General features: G+C 39.4%; 1 protein-coding gene across 1 annotated transcript in view; it reads left to right on the top strand.

Moving 5' to 3' along the window:
- LOC148364830 (acid-sensing ion channel 1) overlaps positions 1 to 21,459 on the top strand; it is a 425,191-nt gene that overhangs the window by 50,980 nt on the left and 352,752 nt on the right. Inside the window, exon 2 of the mRNA XM_088339028.1 lies at positions 8,844 to 9,039. Within this exon, the coding sequence (XP_088195154.1) occupies positions 8,844 to 9,039 (196 nt within the window). The remainder of the gene's footprint in view (positions 1 to 8,843; positions 9,040 to 21,459) is intronic.

The raw sequence follows: 21,459 nt of genomic DNA, 5'->3' as shown, positions 1-21,459 counted from the left end.
AAATAATGAAATTAGACTGATCTTTGATACGTGACTATGTGTGTGTGTGTGATGATTGTTTTTATATTTAGGAATATAAAAACAGCATGGAAAATAGCATGGACGTCTGAGAAGTGCACAACCAAAAACAGCCAACTTTACAATCTTCCACTGTTCCACTAGCCAATAAGAATGCAAAACACGACGCACAATTAAAATCCAGAGAGCAGCAAACCTGCGATAAGTAAACCGCGATACAGCAAGGGACCACTGTATTATTTTTAAAAGAACCTATAGAATTCTTTATCTGTAGACGAACGTATTATTTGTTGTTCTTTCCAGATGTTATCCAAGTCCTGCTGAAATAGGAAACAAGCAATACCAAATATGCTAATAAAAGACAAAATAAACTAAATATGAATACAATTATTACATTTTGTGCAGGCTTGGGGAGTAACGGAATACACGGAACGGCAAAAATGATGTCGGCAAGCTGTTTGGATTTATTTTCATTTCGTTTCTGTCGCATTTGATGTTCGTTTTGCCGGAGATCAAAGAGATCAAAGCCAGGAGAGAAAGCTTACCACGTGTTGTGAGTCATCATTTTATTAATACATAGTTTCTTTTGTCTTTTATTAGCATATTTGCTATTGGAGTCATCCAAAAGTAATTGAAAGTAATCAAGTTAAAGTAACCCTACCGCAGAAGGTATTTTGAATTTTTGAAGCCAGACAGTTTAGCATAACTGTGAGGGTATATGCTGCAAACTCCAAATGTATTTTCTTATTTTTCCTCCGGTTAGTAGAAAGTAGTTAACCACCTTGCTATTTTCAAGGGCTTGGAAACTATTGCATTTGGTTTTAGGGGAGGTTATTTGAACACGCGTTTCAAGAGTTTGTATGTTAATGGTTGGTGATACACTGAACTACACTTTATGGATATTACGTCTTGTTATGCAAGGTGCAAAATTAACTTTCTGCTTTAACTGGTATACAAGCATTTTATTTTCAGTAAAATTTAGAAAAGTACGGTTACGTTGACTGGTTAGAAAAACAAACTAGTGATTGTTTACTGCACAATATATAATAATAATAATAATAATTTCCTTTGTATTGTCATTCTTTGTAACAATGTACACAGAACAAAATGTCGATACACCTGACCCGTTGTAGCGAGCCGATGCAGCCGCAGCCAACAGAGGGCGCCACCATTTTTACCAATGTTATAAGTCTTAGGTATGACTCGGCCGAGGCGCGAACCAGCGACCTCCCAGTCTCAAAGCGGGCACCTTACCATCTAGGCTACTGAGCTGGTGTATAGCCAGGGCCATGGAGAAGTCCAGCTTTCTTTAGCAAGACACACAAAGGGCTCTGATTGAAGTGATTGCTGTAGTACTTGCAAGGGCAGCAGCAAGACTAGGGACGAATAATGACTGTCCACAATCAACGCACTGAAAACATTTTTATTCACATATACACAGGGTTGGGTCGGGTTACTTTAACTTGATTACTTTCAATGACTTTTGGATTACTCCAATACCAAATATGCTAATAAAAGACAAAATAAACTAAACAGGAATAAAATGATGACTCACAACACGTGGTAAGCTTTCTCTCCTGGCTTTGATCACTTTGATCTCCGGCAAAACGAACATAAAATGCCACAGAAACAAAATGAAAATAAATCCAAACAGCTTGCCAACATCATTTTTGCCGTTCCATGTATTCCGTTACTCCCCAAGCCTGCACAAAATGGAGTCATTTTATTCATATTTAGTTTCTTTTGTCTTTTATTAGCATATTTGGTATTGGAGCAATCCAAAAGTAATTGAAAGTAATCCAGTTAAAGTAACCCTACCCAACCCTGCTACCTATCTATCTATCTATCTATCTATCTATCTATCTATCTATCTATCTATCTATCTATCTATCTATCTATCTATCTATCTATCTATCTATCTATCTATCTATCTATCTGTCCGTCCGTCCGTCCGTCCGTCTGTCTGTCTGTCTGTCTCTCTATCTATCAGGGTTGGGTAGGGTTACTTTAACTTGATTACTTTCAATGACTTTTGGATTACTCCAATACTAAATATGCTAATAAAAGACAAAATAAACTAAATATGAATCAAATGATGACTCACTACACGTGGTAAGCTTTCTCTCCTGGCTTTGATCACTTTGATCTCCGGCAAAACTAACATCAAATGCGACAGAAACAAAATTAAAATAAATCCAAACAGCTTGCCAACATCATTTTTGCATCATTTCCCGATTACTGTTTATCCTTGTTGTGCTTGTTGGACTTTGTTGCACTTGGGTGTAACATTCAGAGAGATTCCTGCAAGTTCTGTTCAATCCCGTTAAATGCCTAGCCTGTAGTTTTGCCTGCAATTAAGCCTGCTTTGTTTTGTTTTTGGTCCGTTTGTGTGTTGGACAACTTTTCTTTCTCAATTAAAGTGACAGATCGTCTACGCAAATGAGTTCCAACCTCCTGCTTCCTGACCCGTTTCTTGACAGCATTGCATTCATTGTCATTGATAACAACGTAGTGAACATTGTTTGTAATGACATAGCAATCCAGGATACACATGTAATAAAGTCTTGAAAGTGAAAAATAAGATAAAAGTATGTCAGGATAAATATGCAAAGATATTTTAAAGCTCGTGCTATCACAAGCCAGGAACGGAGACAGGACACAATAGCGTTCGTTTTACTCAGTTTTTATCAAGAAAGAGAGTAGTGCTTGCTTTCACGATCCGATGATCGTCGGTCACGGGTAGCAGATGTCAGGAACGCGGAAGTGGCACTTCCGTGTCGAGCGATGGTAGTCGTTGACAGCGAGAAAACAGGTCGATGGCCAGGACGGGGGAGCAAAACAGAAACGGGTCCAAAAAGAGTTCGGCAACAGGTATCAGGCAGGAAACAGTGCAAAACAGGTCGATGGCCGGGACGGAGGAGTAAAAGCAGAAGCGGGTCCAGAAAAAGGTCGGCAACAGATATCAGGCAGGAAAACTGGGTAGGTCGGAGAGTACAAAGCTTGCCTAGCTGAGAGCATAGGTTCGCGGACGGTCTGACGGCTTTCTTTCGGAAGACGGGGTTTAAAAAGAGTTCAACAACCAATCAGGTCCCGTGGCTGTTGGCGCCAACGGGTCAGCCGCAGGTGCCCCGAATCAGTAATCATGACACGTGCTTAAAGACTGGCCTAAGTTGTAATAGTATTGCAATGAAAAAAATGCATTGTAACAATAGTGGACTGAAAAGTAATGCAATGATGACAAATTAACAAAATGAACTATTATCATTTTTATTTTTGTCTTACTTTAATGTGACCAGTGCTCCCTCTAAGCTGCGCGCGTGCGCAATTGCGCACTGCTCGCACATTCTCTGCGCACAAGAAAATCTAGCCAGCGCACAAAAATCAGGGCTCAAAATTACTAATTAAGAAGCGACTTAAGTCAAAGTTACAGTGCATGAAGGTCAAAATACACGGGTTCCCCTGACGTTGTGTCCTAAATAAGGTATTTTAAAGTCGAGTCAGAGTAGAACGAAGTTGAGTAAAAACAGTAGAGTTGGTTCGAGAACCGGCTTCTTCAGCTCAGCTCACTAAAAGGAACCGGCTCTTTCGGGTCCTAAACGGCTCTTCGGGTTGTTTTTGCTTCTTTAATCCCAACATGACCAAATATTATGTAAAACTATGCACAAAATGATTTAAAAGAAGGGGGGAATAGAACAAAAAAGAAACAAATACCAAAATGAAAAATTAGTGAAAAGCTGAGAAAAAAGAAACAAAAGGAAGAGAAAAAAAGAAGGAAAAAAATAGAAAAAAGACAGAAAAAAAGAAAAGAAAGAAATGTAGAAAAAAGTAAATAGAGAACAAAAACAAAAAAGTAACAGCTCGGAAAAAATAAACACAAACAGATTTTTTTTTAAAGGAATTTTAAAAAAAGTAAAAAAAAAAAAAAAAGAAAAAAAAGAAGAAAAAGTTTGTGTTGCATTCAAATAATATCCAATTATATCAAGTGAATCTTAATGCCATCATTGTACTTCCACAAATAATGGGATTAAGTACAGTTCTGTATCTTACAACTGACTCAACAAGCCCCCAAAAATGTTAAAATCATGCGAAAAATATGTCAGGAAATAAAAAAAGAAATGGATATCTTGTGAAAGAAATGTAAAAACAAATGACGTTTGTAGGCCGTACAACCTTTGCAATAGTACACGAGTCAATTTATTTAAAAGAGAAAAATAATTTTGCATTGCCGGAAACTCAGCAAAATGTAATTTGATGTCAAGTTTTGGACATGTTTGATAATGACTTAGTTGCCACACTTGGGATTGCCGTTGCTCACTGTTGTTTCAAGCGTTGCTCGCCGACTTAGTGTGAACGCTAAGACCCGTGGAAAATTACAGGGAACATTGTTCAGGACTAGTTCATTCCAAATAACTTACGGCAGTGTTAATGTGACATTTGGTGCGACTGTAGTGATTTTTCCTAATTAAATTTTAATGACACGTCATCTTAACATGCACAATTGTTCTGCTCGCCTGTTCGGGGGCAAGTCAGCAGCTTTCGGGGTCCCAGCAAGTTAATTGAGGTTAATTTGAATGACTGCAGGTGGAGGTGCTTGATAGTGGTGAGTAAGACCATACCAGACTTTCTTTTTCTCTTTTTTTTTGCATACGAGACACTGTTGTGTGTCAGAAATTCTGAGGAATGAATGGAATTCAGCATTCTCGTCTGCCTAGACGCATCATTTTTGCTGGGGACACATAGTCTCGAATCAACGTGCGTCCCCGGGACGCAACTTTTTTGATACCAAATTGTCATTATTACCGTATTTTCCGCACTATAAGGTGCACCTAAAAGCCTTTATTTTTTTCAAAAGCTGACCGTGCGCCTTATAATACAGTGCGCCTTATTTATGGAACAAAATTAATTCGCAAAGTCTTGCAACTAATGCAGCAGCCGCCGACTAGATTTTCCCCCAAACGCCAAGTAGTACGCGGTGTATGCTGGGATTTATTTACCGGCGTTTCATTGGCTAACCAATGTGTCAATCATCGTTTGAATCGATCACCATTGGCTAAAGTTATTCGAAGGTCAAGGAGCGGATACTTTTTATCATTTACAGGCTGGCATTGGCTTGAATGGCGAAACAAAGCCTGCAATTGGCCGAAAAAGATGAATGTGTATAGCACGTGGCTGACGGCATAGAGAAAGCATTTTTCTCTATTCTGTATTTGTAAATATTTTATTCTCCCGGATTTACTACCCTCACGGATATAAGAGGACATTGGCTGCACATTATTATGAACACAACGACTTCGGTGAGCTACTCCGGGTTTTATATTGTCCCTGTATCTTGTTTCAGACTGAACTCAATGTTTCTGTGATAAGTGGTGCAGATAATGGATGGAATGGAGTGTCTATTTTTAAATTAAACTCAATTCCAAGTGTTTATTGTCATATGCACAGTAAAGTTGCGAGCAAAAAAAAAAATAGAAACTAAGGAATGTGTGGCATTTCTTGAGTCCCAACACTTTAACTTTCCGAATGATGGAACGATGCAATTGAGTGACATCGTACGGGCACCGCATCCGCACGTGTTCTCGACACGTATTTGCGTCTTTGCAAGCTTTGGGAATGTTAAGGGGGTAATAAGTTGGACTGAACTATCTGACTGTTTTGTCCACGTTCCCATTGTAGCGCCTTATAATCCGGTGCGTCTTATGTATGTCAAAAATAGGACCAAAAACTATTTTTTCGAGGTGCGCCCTATAACCCAGTGCGCCATATAGTGCGGAAAATACGGTACCTGATCACATTTTATTTAAACAAAGATTTACCGCACTCCAAACTTTTCGTCAGGCAGATCCGCCATTGTCGTTTTGGTCTCGCCGTTCAAGTTTTCGTCTGCACGCCAATCGATCTCGAGTTGTGTGGTGAAAAGTCCGTCTCTTTTTAGAGAACCGGCTTTTTCGGCTCAACTCATTCAAGAGAGCCGGCTCTCAAACGGCTCAATTGCTTTGATGCATTATATCACGAATGATGATGTTGTATAAAGAAGTTAAGAAAAAAAGGAAATATAAAAGGAGAAAATGAAAAAAAGTTAAAGTTTATTCGGTATATTGCCAACAATAATTTAATGCAGAAAATTAATTAATAATTTGATGATTAAAACTGAATGAATATATAGATTTTTATTATATATTTGTCACTGATTTACAATTTCAACCTCAATAACACTAAATTTGGGGGACCCATAGATCTCTGTTGGGACCCATAGATTTTTGAGCATGCGAGTCCCCGGGACCCATCAATTTTTACAGGTAAAATGAACACTGGGAATTCTGGTGGCTAACACAAGCAAACACAAGAGGGGGACGGAATCCATTGCGCAGACCCTTAAAATACTTAAAGCCAAGATTTGTCACGGACCGGACGGCAGGGAGGCAGGAAGGGTGAACTCAATTGCGTAACGATCAGTTACTTTTATTTAGAAAATAAAAGTTGTCCAACACGGAGGGACAAAAACAAAACAAAAACAGGCTTACAGGCAATCAGAAACTTAGAGTAGGAAATACTCTCAAAACAGACATGAAGGCACTAACTCAAACAAACGGGCATGACAGGTCTTGCCAGCAACCGGCAGTCCCCAAACCAGCCCTTAAGAATCCCAAACGTAATTAAGACAATCTGTGTCAGCCGGTGTCAAGGGGCGGGACCAGCTGGTTGTCATGGCGACCATGCAGGACATGACAAGATTTCATAAACCTTTAAATATTTTTAATTTTCGTGTCTGCTGAGGTTACATTAACCGAATGCTTCCATTATTGACAGATTTATTTTTGAAGAGTGATTAGGAACATTTAAGCATTTAAGGTAGTCCGCCATTTGACTGCGTAGGAATTGGACCATAAACCACAACAGTCAAGTCAAGTCATTTTTATTTGTGACGCCCTTAATCACAAAGAGTCTCAAGGGGCTGCACAGGTTATTGCACAGACTATTATTTCAGACTATTATTACACCATCCTCTGATCCGGAACCAACATGAGGGCAAGGAAAAACTCAAAAACCTCAAGTAAAGTCATGTTTATTTGTGATGCCCTTAATCACAAAGAGTCTCAATGGGCTGCACAGGTTATTACACGGACTATTATTTCAGACTATTATTACACCATCCCCTGATCCGGAACCAACATGAGGGCAAGGAAAAACTCAAAAACCTCAACATGAGGAAAATGAAGAAACGTTCAGAAGGGACCGCACATGTGGTATCCCCCTTTCAGGATTACCAGGCAAAGGATGTTGCAATTACAAATAATATAGAGAGATTGTCAACAAAAATATAGCTTATTCATATGCTATAGAGTAGAAGTGTGTTTTAAGCTTAGATTTCAACATTTTCACTGAGGTTACAGCAATACGTCCTTAAGACAAAAAAAAAAAAAAAGAAAAGAAACAAAGAACAATGACCGGTAGATTGAAAAAGAAAAAAAAAAGGCCAACACCTGCACAGTGTAAACTTTTGGATGTGCTTCAAAATTTTATAGGGGAAATTTCGTCTTGCTAACAAACACTCTCTCTTGTTGTAGTATGAGAAAAAAAACGTTTGGAATGGCTAATGCTGCATACAAAATGTAATTATTTTGATGGCAACTCAATGAATAAAGGATCTCAAATGAATTATTCATGTGAGAATCAAGCAGTGGTTGTGAGCAATGTTCCCTGTCATTTTCCTTACATGTCTGAGCGTTCACACAAAGTCGGTGAGCAACGCTTGAAACAACAGTGAGCAACAGAAATCCCAAGTGTGGCGACTAAATCATTATCAAACATGTCCAAAACTTGACATCACGTTACATTTTGCAGTTTCCGGCAATGCAAAATTATTTTTCTATTTTGAATGAATTGACTCATGTACTATTGCAAAGGTTGTACGGAACTACAAACGTTTTTTCTTACAATTATTTCACAAGATATCCTTTTCTTTTTATTTCCTGATGTATTTTGTCGCATAATATTAACATTTTGGGGATTGGGTTAGTTGTAAGATACAGAATTGTACTTAATCACATTTTTTAGTGGAAGTACAATGTTGGCAACAAGTTTCACTTGTTATAATTTTAAATTATTTGAATGCAACACAGACTTTTTCTTCTTTTTTCCGTGTTTTTTTTTCTACTTTTTTTTAAATTCCTTTAAAAACAATCTCATTGTGTTTATTTTTTCCGAGCTGTTTCTTTCTTCTTTTTGTTCGCTATTAACTTTTTCCTACATTTCTTTCTTTTCTTTTTTCTGGCTTTTTTCTAAATTTTTCCTTCTTTTTTTCTCTTCCTTTTGTTTCTTTTTTTCTCAGCTTTTCACTACTTTTTCATTTTGGTATTTTTTTCTTTTTTGTTCTATTCTCCCTTCCTTTAAGTCATTTTGTGCATAATTTTACATAATATTCTGTCATGTTGGGATTAAAGAAGCAAAAACAACCTGAAGAGCCGTTTAGGACCGGTTCCTTTTAGTGAGCCGAGCCAAAGAAGCCGGTTCCCCCCCAAACTCTACTAACTTTACTCAACTTCGTTCTCCTTCGACTTGACTTGAAAATACCGCATTTAGGACCCAACGTCAGGGGAACCCGTGTATTTCTACCTTCATGCACTGTAACTTTGACTTAAGTCGCTTCTGAATGAGTAATTTTGAGCCCTCATTTTTGTGCGCTGGCTAGCTTTTCTTGTGCGCTGAGAATGTGCGAGCAGTGCGCAATAGCGCACGCGCGCAGCTTAGAGGGAACACTGGTTATGAGTTACAAGTTGAACAAACAACAAGTCTTCATCTTGAGTTGAATGGTCTTTCTGGCGCAGATACGAGATCCGGGACCCTCACCTGGTGGAAGAACATGTCCTCCAGGTCCTCAAGGAGAGGGCCGACTTTGATAACTACAAACCTCGGCCCTTCAACATGCGCGAGTTCTACGACCGCACAGGCCACGACATCAAGGACATGCTGCTGTCTTGCTACTACCGCGGAATGGAGTGCAGCGCCGAATACTTCAAAGTGGTGAGTGTGCTGTGTGGATTGTTGTTTGGCCTCCCTGCTCTGAAGCTCCAGAGGCTCATGGTGTTCGCCAGGTCACTGCTATCAGAGCTTTTTGGAACATTTCAATGATCTCAGATCTGGTAAATAAGCATTGGAAGAAAATTAGGTTGTTCTTACCCTGCTGAGTATGGTAAACGTTGCCAGGGTTGGGTAGGGTTACTTTAACTTGATTACTTTCAATTACTTTTGGATTACTCCAATACCGAATATGCTAATAAAAGACAAAAGAAACTAAATATGAATAAAATGATGACTCACAACCAATGTTCCCTGTAATTTTCCTTACGGGTCTGAGCGTTCACACAAAGTCGGTGAGCAACGCTTGAAACAACAGTGAGCAACAGCCATCCCAAATGTGGCAACTAAGTCATTATCAAACATGTCCAAAATTTGACATCATGTTATATTTTGCTGAGTTTCTGGCAATGCAAAAAAACAATTTTTAGTGGAAGTACAATGTTGGCAACAAGATTGACTTGGTATAATTGGTATAATTTGAAGGCAACACAAACTTTTTCTTTTTTTTCCCTGTTTTTTTCCATTCTTTTTAATTCCTTTAAAAAAAATCTCATTGTGTTTAATTTTTCCGAGCTGTTACTTTTTTCTTTTTGTTCTCTATTTCCTTTTTCCTTTGCTTCTTTCTTTTCTTTTTTTCTGGCTTTTTTTCTGAAATTTTCTCTCCTTTTTCTCTTCCTTTTGTTTCTTTTTTTTTCTCAGCTTTTCACTCCTTTTTCATTTTGGTATTTTTTCCTTTTTTTTTCTATTCCCCTTCCTTTAAGTCATTTTGTGCATAATTTTACATAATATTTGGTCATATAGGGATGACATAAGCAAAAACAACCCGAAGAGCCGTTTAGGACCGGAAAGAGTCGGTTTCTTTTAGTTAGCCGAGCCGAAGAAGCCGGTTCTTGAAAAACTGCCCTGGATAGATTTTCTTGTGCGCTGAGAATGTGCGGGCAGTGCGCGATTGCACACGCGCGCAGCTTAGAGGGAACATTGCTCTCAACACGTGGTAAGCTTTCTCTCCTGGCTTTGATCTCTTTGATCTCCGGCAAAACTAACAAAATGAAAATAAATCCAAACAGCTTGCCAACATCATTTTTGCCGTTCCATGTATTCCGTTACTCCCCAAGCCTGCACAAAATGTAGTCATTTTATTCATATTTAGTTTCTTTTGTCTTTTATTAGCATATTTGCTATTGGAGTCATCCAAAAGTAATTGAAAGTAATCCAGATAAAGTAACCCTACCCAACCCTGAACGTTGCAGATGGATTTTTGCAAAAAATGTACACTGAACACACCTGGTATTTTGTATAGTATCCATTGCTGTTTCTTAAAGGTTTAGCAATGTCATGAAAGTGTGAATTCGAGCTTGTAGCCTTTACTCTCAGTACATTATCAATAATGTACGCCTTGTAGTTCCTCTTTGCACAATTAACAATTATTGAATCCAACCAGGATTGAATCTCAAAAGGAGGACTGGACCATTTTTCCTGGAAGGTATAAATATGTTTTGGTGGACAAACATTTGGTGAACAAGGTTTTATTTTACCCTTAAAAGTGTTGAAACTCAGTGTTTACATCCTGGACTATAAGTCACTTTTTGCTTCATAAGTTGGTAGTTTCTGCAGTACCGTAAATTCCAGACTATAGAGCGCACCTGATGATAAGCTGCACCCACCACATTTCGGGAGGAAAACCGATTTTGTACAAACTCAAGCCGCACCTGTATATTAGCCGCATGCGCCCACATTGGAAAAAACGCAATTCAAACACGAAATTAACCCATACCCGATAAAGTCCAAAACACACCGCAGGCAAATTGAACGGAAAATGATACCGGTACTTAAGATTTAATGCAGACCTGCAGAGTCCGGGTGCCCGTTGAATGTAATCCAAGGGAAAAAGTGTATATTTCCAAAGGTAAGGGTGGGAAAAATATATATCCACTATTGTCGGCCGCATCCACAAACACGTCTCACCTTTACTCCACTTCCTGTCAGCCCGCAATTGCCCCGCCTCTTCTTTCTCATTTGCTCGTACAAACCATATCAGAATAAGTTTCTAAAATAAATACATTACAAAAATATACAGTTGCAAATACATATTATACATGGTTACACATATTTACAAAGAAAGACGGTACACCGAGAGAGTTTTCAAAGTTTTAATAATAATATTGTAACTTTCATCCCAAACCGTGCCTGTGAAGGGTAGCAAAACGCTACTAGTAACACGCTCTCAACACAGTAAACAGCTCTGTTGAAAAAACATACCGTACTTGTAATAAGCACGGTAAAAAGTCGTCTTCTTTCAGTATGGGAAAGTGACTTTTACATATAGACGTCGTACCACGCCTCCTTTTTCAAAAACACGCTAGCATCACGCTCGCAAAGTACAGTTTGCGCGCGATAGCTCTGTTTCCTTCTATATCGGACTGCTCGATTGCATTTAGCTGAAAGTTGCGTCATGTGCCTTTTTTTTGCAATTTGCATGATGAGGATATGTCTACGCTAAATTAATTTGTGAGCAAGCTAAGAAGTTACAGTCTAAATCTTACCTTTTGTACTCGAGCGCCGCTGGCGGCCGTTAGAAAAATGACATAAATTGGCCGCATCGCTGAATAAGCCGCAGGGTTGGAAGTTTGGGAAAAAAGTAGCGGCTTATAGTCTGGAATTTACGGTATAGACTCTGGAGCGACTGTTACATGAAAAAAAATATGAGATTCCACGAACCCTTGCTCTAATGTGCTGTATGTTGTGTTTCGAGCTTGCTGAAATCATGAGTCATCTTTGTAAACTTTCATATTTTACCTCAGGGGTCAGAAACCCATGGCTCATGAGCCCTATATGAGTCTTTTCATGAGTACATATGGCTCTATGATAAAATAGTATTTATGCATGTACTCATTGCATGCGGATTGTCGCAGGTGTAAAGCTGAAACATTACCGACAGTTAGGAGGGTTCAGTCCAATTTTAACTACAGTTTACAGTCAATTTATCACACCAACAGAAATCGATTTGGCTGTAAATCGCCAAATTATCCTTTACATGATGTTCGTTAAACAATATACCGTAAATTCCGGACTATAGAGCGCACCTGATCATAAGCCGCACCCACCACATTTTAAGAGGATAACCGCTTTTGTACTTACACAAGCCGCACCTGTATATAAGCCGCAGGCGCCCACATTAAATTCCGTAACACAATCACAAAATTAACCCAAACCCTACTTTTAGTCCCGCGATTTTAACTGAACATAAAGTACACAGTTCAAAAACCACAGCCGGCAAAATAAACGGAAAATGATACCGGTAGTTAAAATTTCCCGTTAAAAGTAATCCAAGGAAAAAAAAGTGTGTATTTCAAAAGGGTAGGAAAAATATATATCCGCTATTCTCTGCCAGGTCCACAAACACTCACCTTTACCGGTCCCCACTTCCCGTCATCCCCGCGTCTGTTACGCCCCTTCTTTTTAATTGGTCAGTGCAAGACTTATCAGAATAAGTGTCCAAAATAAATACAAATACATACATTACAAAAATATACAGTTGCAAATACATGGTTACACATATTTACAAAGAAAGACGGAAAGCTTTAATGATAATATTATAACTTTCATCCCAAACGGTGCCTGTGAAGGGTAGCAAAACGCTACTAACCACACGCTCGCAATATAGTTTACGGGCCTGTTGAAAAAAAACATGCCGTACATGTAGAAATCACGGTAAACCGTTCTCATCTTCCTTATTATAACTGACGTCATCAAAGTTGTCCTCCTTTGTTATGGGAAAGAGACTTTGTCGTATCAATTTCGTCCCACGCTCCCTTATTAAAAAAAAAACACGCTAGCAACTCGCTCGCAAGGTAAAGTTTGCGTGCAGTAGCTCTGTTTCCTTCTTTTTCGGACTGCTCGATTGCGTTTAGCTTGTAAGCCTTGAACTTGAGCGCCGCATCACTGAATAAGCCGCAGGGTTGAACGTTTGGGAAAAAAGTAGCGGCTTATAGTCCGGAATTTACGGTATGTTTTTTGATGAGACACTTTATGAAGAAAAGCCAGAAAACAAAAGTGAACAAAAAAATGTTTTACACTCTATAGCAAAGCTTCTAGAGCAATTTGATTGGGTGAGCAGTAGGAAAGGGCGGAGCTATACTCTTTTTCCTGTGAGTAATTAATCATCAAACTGTACCGTTTACCAAATTGTTCGAATTAGTTATCTGACTCCATTAACCAAACACAACCTACATTCATCATAAGTCCTTTAGCTTTCTCTTATTGGCCCACGTCTCCCTGCAAGATGGCGTCTCGGCTCCTCCCGTGGGCGTGCCAAGGAATTGTTTGCGCCCAACGTTCTCACAACACAGCGCCTTGATGTCTCGTTTTCCCAAAACAGCAAATCCCGAGTCCTGTTATCAAAATTTCCTAGACAAACTATTATGCATTTCGAACAGCCTGCCCTGTCATTGCACTAAAGCCCAGTCAGTGAATATCTTTTTTGCGTTAAACCGAGTCAATCGTATAAAATCCTTTATAGTCAAATATATAAAATCCTTTACTCCTTTGCCCATAGCCGTCTGCACTGATCGATATCATGTTGGTATCCTTGTTTGCAGTACTTGATGAGGATAAGACCAATTTGTTGAATCGTCTCATATGTGTTCAAAGAAATGCAGGAATCAAAATGACGTAAGAGGGAGTTATTTTTATTGATACACAATTTCAACAAGAGACTCAGCGAATCAAAGATATGCGTGTGTCTTTATAGTTTTCAACATAGCACGTGTACCCGGTTTGGCCCCGTCCCTTTTCACCCCTGAAGGCGTACATGCCCAGGGTTCCGTCCTTTTTTGGAAGTGTTTTTAAGTTTATGCCAGTTTATGTCACCTTGCCCTTTGCCGTTATCTCTTGTCCTCCCTTGAGGAGGATTGTTTATACTAATTCGTCCCCCGAGACCTTCACGAGATGTAAACAACATTTCTCCCAACTGTAAGCAAGTCTTTCTACATTTCTTTCTAAATGTATGCAAATCTATTCTACAAATGCAAGTTTATTTTCTACAACATACTTTGTGACATTTTTACAAAAGATCTTTGTTTGCACCTGGTTTTAAAACCATTATTTAGGACAAAAATGCTTCAACTGTGGGAGGAAGGCAAATTCTGAATGGTATGCAGGTATTTATATGTATGTGGAACACAGACTCTGGCATTATTATTACATAGATTTTATCAACTCATCTAACGTCACACTGTGAAATAAAATGCCCTAAAGAATTCGTTTTTGTGGGTTTTGTTGAAATTTGTCTTGAAATATATAGTGTGTCTCTCTCTAGAAATATCAAATCCTGTTACTAGAAACGTTGCTGCTTCATTGTTCAGTCTAAAACAAATGGACAAGGTACTGCAACTTTAATCTGTTGAATATTTATGGCCTTAGCATTTCAGTTTCATATCAGGGGATGTTGTAATTATGGCCTGTGCAGTCCTTTGAGCCATTTTGTGATAAAGGATGCTTAAAACAAATTACATAATCATAAATCTTTGGTAACCTTTAGAGCACCCTATTAAAGAAAAAACTTGAAACCACGGCCCAAGCCTGCTTCTAAATGTATCTCTGCTTTACACAAAAAAAATAAAAGAAATATTTCCACGTTTGTGATTATTGCCTTCCATCTAACTACAATGGGTGTCACGAGGGAGACCGGACCAGAACGGAGGCAGGAGGCCGGAAGGGAGAACTCAATTACGTTAACGATCAAAACTTTTATTTACCAAAATAAAAGTCGTCCAAAACTCAGGGACAAGACAGAACAAACAGGCTTTAACAAAAAACGTGCAAACACAGGTTTCTTCCGACTCAAACAAAACAGGACAGAGCAAAACAGAACGGGAAATGCAGACAGAAAATGCAATGAGCCAGCACCCGCAAAACCCACAACCCACCCTTAAATAGCACACACGCAAATTAGCTGATCTACTGCAGCCGTGCCCAGGGGGCGGGGCCTGCCGGTGCCACGGCGACCATGCTGGACACGACAGTGGGACCTCGGTTATCGCGGTTAATGGGGACCGAAACCACCCGCAATAAATGAAAATTCGCGAAGTAGCGGCGCACCTTCAAAATAAACAAAAAACTTTGCAGTACACCCCCCTGGTATACAGTACAATACAGTACACCATATGGAATACGGTTAGAGAAAGATTCTTGTTAAACAATCAAACAATAAAACCAAATTTAACTTACCTCTTACAATAAATTATTTTAAGCGTAGTTGATAAAAAGACCTGTGCAGTACGATGAGGTAATAACGATGAATGACTGCACACGGGCAGGAAGAGCTTTACTGCTCCTCGGATGACGGCGCAGACGATGCAGGAGAAGCTGCAGGAGGTGGCGTAATGGATATTGTCGGGCTACGCTAGCGTAGCTATTTCCTGCTTTCAATTCGTCCAATAAACTCACTTTTTCGGTAACTGTTAGCATCTTTCGCTTTTCCTTCGGTTCACAAGCTGCACCAAGGGATGAAGAGCGTTTAGGAGCCATCACGAGGACTTCACAAAACTTTAAAAGACAAAGGCTACAGTAATGGCGAGAAGCGTGCTGTACTGTGCTGTACAGTATACGTACGAGATATGCGTGGCATACTGTAGTAAATGGGCCAATGGGGAGTCGAGTATTCAGCGAGTGCTGGCCAATCAGCTTGCGTTAATGGCCGTGACGCTTAGCGTATACGTGCATATCTTTGTGTTTTCAAATTTTGTAAAATGACGCAATTACTAATTGTAATTGAATATTTTGTTCTCAAATTTTGTAAAATAATGTAATTTCTAATTTTAATGTAATACGGCGGCGCAGTTGTTAGCGCTTGTGCGGCACAGTTCATGTCATGGGAACCTGTCGTGGGTTCAAATCCAGCTCCAGACTTCCTGTGCGGAGTTTGTATGTTCTCCCCGTGCTTGCGTGGGTTTCCTCCGGGCACTCCGGTTTCCTCCCACGTTCCAAAAACATGCATTTCAGGTGAATTGGCCGGTCCAAATTGTCCCTTGGTGTGAATGAGCAAATGAGTTGTCTGTCCCTGTGTGCCCTGCGAGTGGCTGGCAACCAGTTCAGGGTGTCCCCTGCCCACTGCCCGGAGATGGCTGGGATGGGCTCCAGCCCCCCCGCGACCCTGATGAGGATAAGCGGTACGGCTGATGAGATGAGATGAGATTTTTCATTATTATTAATTTTTTATTTTTTTTATTTTTTATTTTTATTTTTTTTAACTATTACAGGCCGCGAAGCTCTGAAACCACGGACGTCGAAACGCGAAGTAGCGAGGTCCCACTGTAGTTGCAATTTGCCGCCAAGCAGGTAGCGTTTCCATCAGTGCGGTTCCACTCCCCCGAAAGCTGGTTACGGCTGCTGAAAATGAAGATAATAGAGTAATTGTGGTGACTGGCTGCACAGTCGATTTTTATGTGCATGTGTGTATGTGTGTGCTATGCACTTGCAGCCAATCGTAACTCTGAGCCGCAGAGCTGCAGACTCAGCTAAAATTTGTTTGTTTGCTTGTGTTACAAACCCCATTTAGAGGTAAGCAAAACCAAAGTACAGTGGAACCTCGGTTCTCGACCATAATCCGTTCCAGAACCCTGTTCGAAAACCGATTTGTTCGATCACCGAAATCATTTTTCCTATTAAAAATAATGTAAATCGTTTTAATCCGTTCCAACAACCTGAATGTTTACCATGAATGTTTAACGTTAACATAAAGCTAACCCAGGCTGATCGTACGTTCGCGTTATCGTAATCTTCCGTACGAAAGATTACGCTAACATGAACATGTAAAAATAAAAAAATCAGGTAATTTGCAAGTCATTTAGCACCCGGGTCTCCACAACAATTGATGAGCGGTTCATTGGAAAGGGGGCTCCGTTCCAACACCCTGAATGTTGGGCTCCGTTCCAACACCCTGAATGTTTACATTGAATGTTTAACGTAAACATAAAGCTAACCCAGGCTAATCGTACGTTCGCGTTATCGTATTCTCCCGTACGAAAGATTACGCTAACATGAACGTGTAAAAATAAAAAAAAGGATAAAGAAAAGAATTATGAATAGGATTTCTTACCATTGTGGTGGTCAGCAGAAGCCATGCTGTATTCCCTAGCAAGATCAGACACTCGCACAGCTCCTTCATATTTTGCAATTATTTCTTTCTTAAATGCAATAGTTGTACGCACTACTTTTCTTTTTTCACCTGGAGCAACTTTGCTGCTTGCACTGACTTTCTTCGGAGGCATAATTAGGGGCCAAAACACTTCGTACACCTATATTAAAAGCGAAAGCAAAACGTGATAACAGTTGGTCAGGAAAAGAGCGATCTGCACCCGTACGTCGCTCAGCAACGCACCCTAGCATACGCACTCACACATTACCGGCGTTCGAACTCCGATTTTTTGACCGAACAGCGAAGCAAGAAGTTCTCGAAATTTTTGGTCAGACTCCAATTTGTTCGAACTGAGAAGCGTTTGAAAACCCAGGTTCCACTGTACCATAATTCAAAGTTAGCTTTTTTTTCCACTGCAGAACTCCTACTCGCTCTGGCGACCATTTGGTTTCCTCATCATTGTTCCTGACATTTTTAGTCCTCTAACAATCATCTTATTTCAGCCATTTACCAGCACTGTTTATCTAATGCCAAGTAAACCTGCTGCTGGCTAGAATAATGAGCCCAACTTCAATGAGTTCGAATGTTAACTGATAAGCCTATCTGGCATTGCCATCTTATTTGCAGGGTTGGGTAGGGTTACTTTAACTTGATTACTTTCAATGACTTTTGGATGACTCCAATACCAAATATGCTAATAAAAGACAAAAGAAACTAAATATGAGTAAAATGATGACTCACAACACGTGGTCAGCTTTCTCTCCTGGCTTTGATCTTTTTGATCTCAGGCAAAACGAACATCAAATGCCACAGAAACAAAATGAAAATAAATCCAAACAGCTTGCCAACATCATTTTTGCTGTTCCATGTATTCCGTTACTCCCCAAGCCTGCACACAATTTAGTGATTTTATTTATATTTAGTTTCTTTTGTCTTTTATTAGCATATTTGGTATTGGAGTCATCCAAAAGTCATTGAAAGTAATCCAGTTAAAGTAACCCTACCCAACCCTGTTTATATCTTTTAGGAAGACTTTCTGTTTTCTCCATTGTCTAACATTCGTCTCTGGTACCATGCATAAAAACTTAATGAGATAGAATTAAATGTTTTTTTCATATGTATATCGCAGTGGTCAGGATCCAGCGCTCTCACCACCACAACCTGGTAATATATTACCGTAAAACCTCGTGTATTGGCCCTTTGCATGCAGGGTTGGGTAGGGTTACTTTAACTTGATTACTTTCAATGACTTTTGGATTACTCCAATACTAGATATGCTAATAAAAGACAAAAAAAACTAAACATGAATAAAATGATGACTCACAACACGTGGTAAGCTTTCTCTCCTGGCTTTGATCTCTTTGATCTCCGGCAAAACCAACATAAAATGCGACAGAAACAAAATGAAAATAAATCCCAACAGCTTTTTGCCTTTCCATGTATTTCGTTACTCCCCAAGCCTGCAAAAAATTTAGTCATTGTATTCATATTTAGTTTATTTTGTCTTTTATTAGCATATTTGGTATTGGAGTAATCCAAAAGTCATTGAAAGTAATCCAGTTAAAGTTACCCGACCCAACCCCGCTTATTTCTTATTCCGCAGAAAGGAGTCAACAAGATGCAGTCCGATTGCACGGGAAGCAAATGAAAACCCAGAAAGCATTCAGAATCGTGTCAGAAACATCTGGGAATTGTCACGGTAAAAGTAGACAGGGGGAGCGTTTAACAGATGCTCATTGTAGCAAAAACATTTGCAGATAACAAGTGAAGCACCGCAATCCTCGTCTCCTCTGTGTAGTCGAGTGGTTCTAATCTTTGCATCTGCATCGAACAGCTGCATGCCAGTTACGTTGATGGATACAATCCCTGACGGCCATGTTCCCTCTAAACTGCGCGCGTGCGCAATCGCGCACTGCCTGCACATTCTCAGCGCACAAGAAAATCTAGCCAGCCCAATGTCCCCTCTAAGCAGCGTGTGTGCGTAATTGCACACTACCCAGGGCTTTTCCGCGCACAAGAAAATCTAGCCGGCTCACAAAAATCAGGGATCGAAATTGCTATTTAAGAAGCCAATTAAGTCAAAGTTACAGTGCATGAAGGTAAAAACACAAGGGTTCCCCTGACGTTGAGTTCTAAATGCGGTATTTTGAAGTCAAGGTCGAAGTAGAACGAAGTTGAGTAAAGTCAGTAGAGTTTTTCGAGAACCGGCTTCTTCGGCTCGGCTCACTAAAAAGGAACCGGCTCTTTCGGGTCCTAAACGGCTCTTCGGGTTTTTTTTTTTTGCTTCTTTCATCCCTATATGACCAAATATTATGTGAAATTATGCAAGAAATGACTTAAAGGAAGGAAGAATAGAAAAAAAAAGAAAACAATACCAAAATGAAAAAGCTGGGAAAAGCTGGGAAAAAAAGAAACAAAAGGAAGAGAAAAAAGAAGGAAAAATTCAGAAAAAAGGCCAGAAAAAAACGATAAAAAGGAAACAAAGGAAAAAAAGTAATTAGTGAACAAAAAGAAAAAAGTTACAGCTAGGAAAAAATAAACTCAATGAGATTTTTTTTTAAATAAATAAAAAAAAACAGGAAAAAAGAAGAAAAAGTTTGTGTTGCATTCAAATAATTTCCAATGATACCAAGTTAATCTTGTTGCCAACATTGTACTTCCTCTAAAAAATGTGATTAAGTACAGCTCTGTATCATGCAACCGACTCAACAAGCTACCCAAAAATGTTAGTATTATGCGACAAAAGACACCTGAAAAAAAAATTCAAAAGAGAAAAATAATTTTGTATTGCTGGAAACTCAGCAAAATGTAACGTGATGTCAAGTTTTGGACATGTTTAATAATTAATTATCTTGCCACATTTGGGATTATGGTTGCTCACTGTTGTTTCAAGCGTCCTCTCCAACTTTGTGTGAACGCTCAGACCCGGGGAAAATTAGAGAGAACATTGCCTGACGGTGTTTTTTTTCTTTTCTCTTTTTTGTCATTGTGACGACATTGTAATCTTTGGGTTGTGACAATTAGTTCTGGTAATAACTCATGAAAAAGGACGATTTGATGATTTGGAGCCTTATTTCTTAATAGAATGCTTGTGCTTTATTTAAGTCGAGTCAAGTCAAGTCAAATTTTTATTATATAGCCCTTAATCACAAAAGTGTCTCAAAGGACTGCACAGGATGACACAATGACCTGATCTTAAACCAACATGCGGGCAAGGAACAACTCAAAACCTCAGCGTGAGGAAAAAGAGAAACCTTGAGAAGGGACCTCACAAGTGGTAATCCCCCTTCCAGGATGACCAGGGTGAATCACATTTAGCATTACAGTACACAAACATCGTAAAGACTAGGTAACATGTTGAAAATTTGTCCGGAAAGTGCATGACAGCAGCGACGCCCCCCAGCCTGTAAACTAGTCCAGAAAGTCTATGACGGCCACGACGCAGCTTCCCATCTCTGCCAGCTGGTCCACGCAGGCGTTCACATGCTTCAGGTCAAACGCTGGTCCGCTGTCCAGTCGTTTTTTTTTCTTTTTTCTTTATTGTACACGAGGTGACAAGAGAGCCACATGTCAACTTATTGCTGTGCTTGGTATTTAAAATGGTATGTAGAAAAGGAGCAGATTAAGATAGATATAGCAGTGAGTGCATGCTATAGACCAGTGTTCTTCAAAAGGTGGATTGTGATTTGACTCTAGGGACTATGTGAGATTTTGGGTGGTAAAATAATCACCCTAAATTAAATTGGAAGTGTTGATGATGTCCTTTTTGAATTTTACATTTGAGGGCTACCTTTGAAGAGCGTTAGGAATAACCGATACACACAGTTGCTTCTCAATTGACTTTTTTCTCCGTTCTCATGTTTGTGATCTTCAGAGAATTAACGATGGATTGTATGAATAACCCACAAATGTGCTTTTTACCAGCTAGCTTAAACCAAGTGGGATAAGTAAATACTCGTCTAGAGAACAATCTCAACATGAATTTGGTGCTGCTATCATAAGAATACAAAATAATCAGAAACGTAACAAATATAGCGTATTTCCTATGTACAATTTATTTGTAGGTTAACCATACATGGTATTGTTCGTATTGAGAAATACCGTAAATTCCGGAATATAGAGCGCACCTGATTATAAGCCGCACCCACAACATTTTAAGAGGAAAACCGATTTTGTACTTACACAAGCCGCACCTGTATATAAGCTGCATGCGCCCACATTAAAAC

The sequence above is a fragment of the Urocampus carinirostris genome, chromosome 6, assembly GCF_059441175.1.
Source record: "Urocampus carinirostris isolate Australia breed hairy pipefish chromosome 6, RoL_Ucar_1.0, whole genome shotgun sequence".
Classification (NCBI taxonomy): domain Eukaryota; kingdom Metazoa; phylum Chordata; class Actinopteri; order Syngnathiformes; family Syngnathidae; genus Urocampus; species Urocampus carinirostris.
This window is presented reverse-complemented; position numbering and strand designations above follow the sequence as displayed.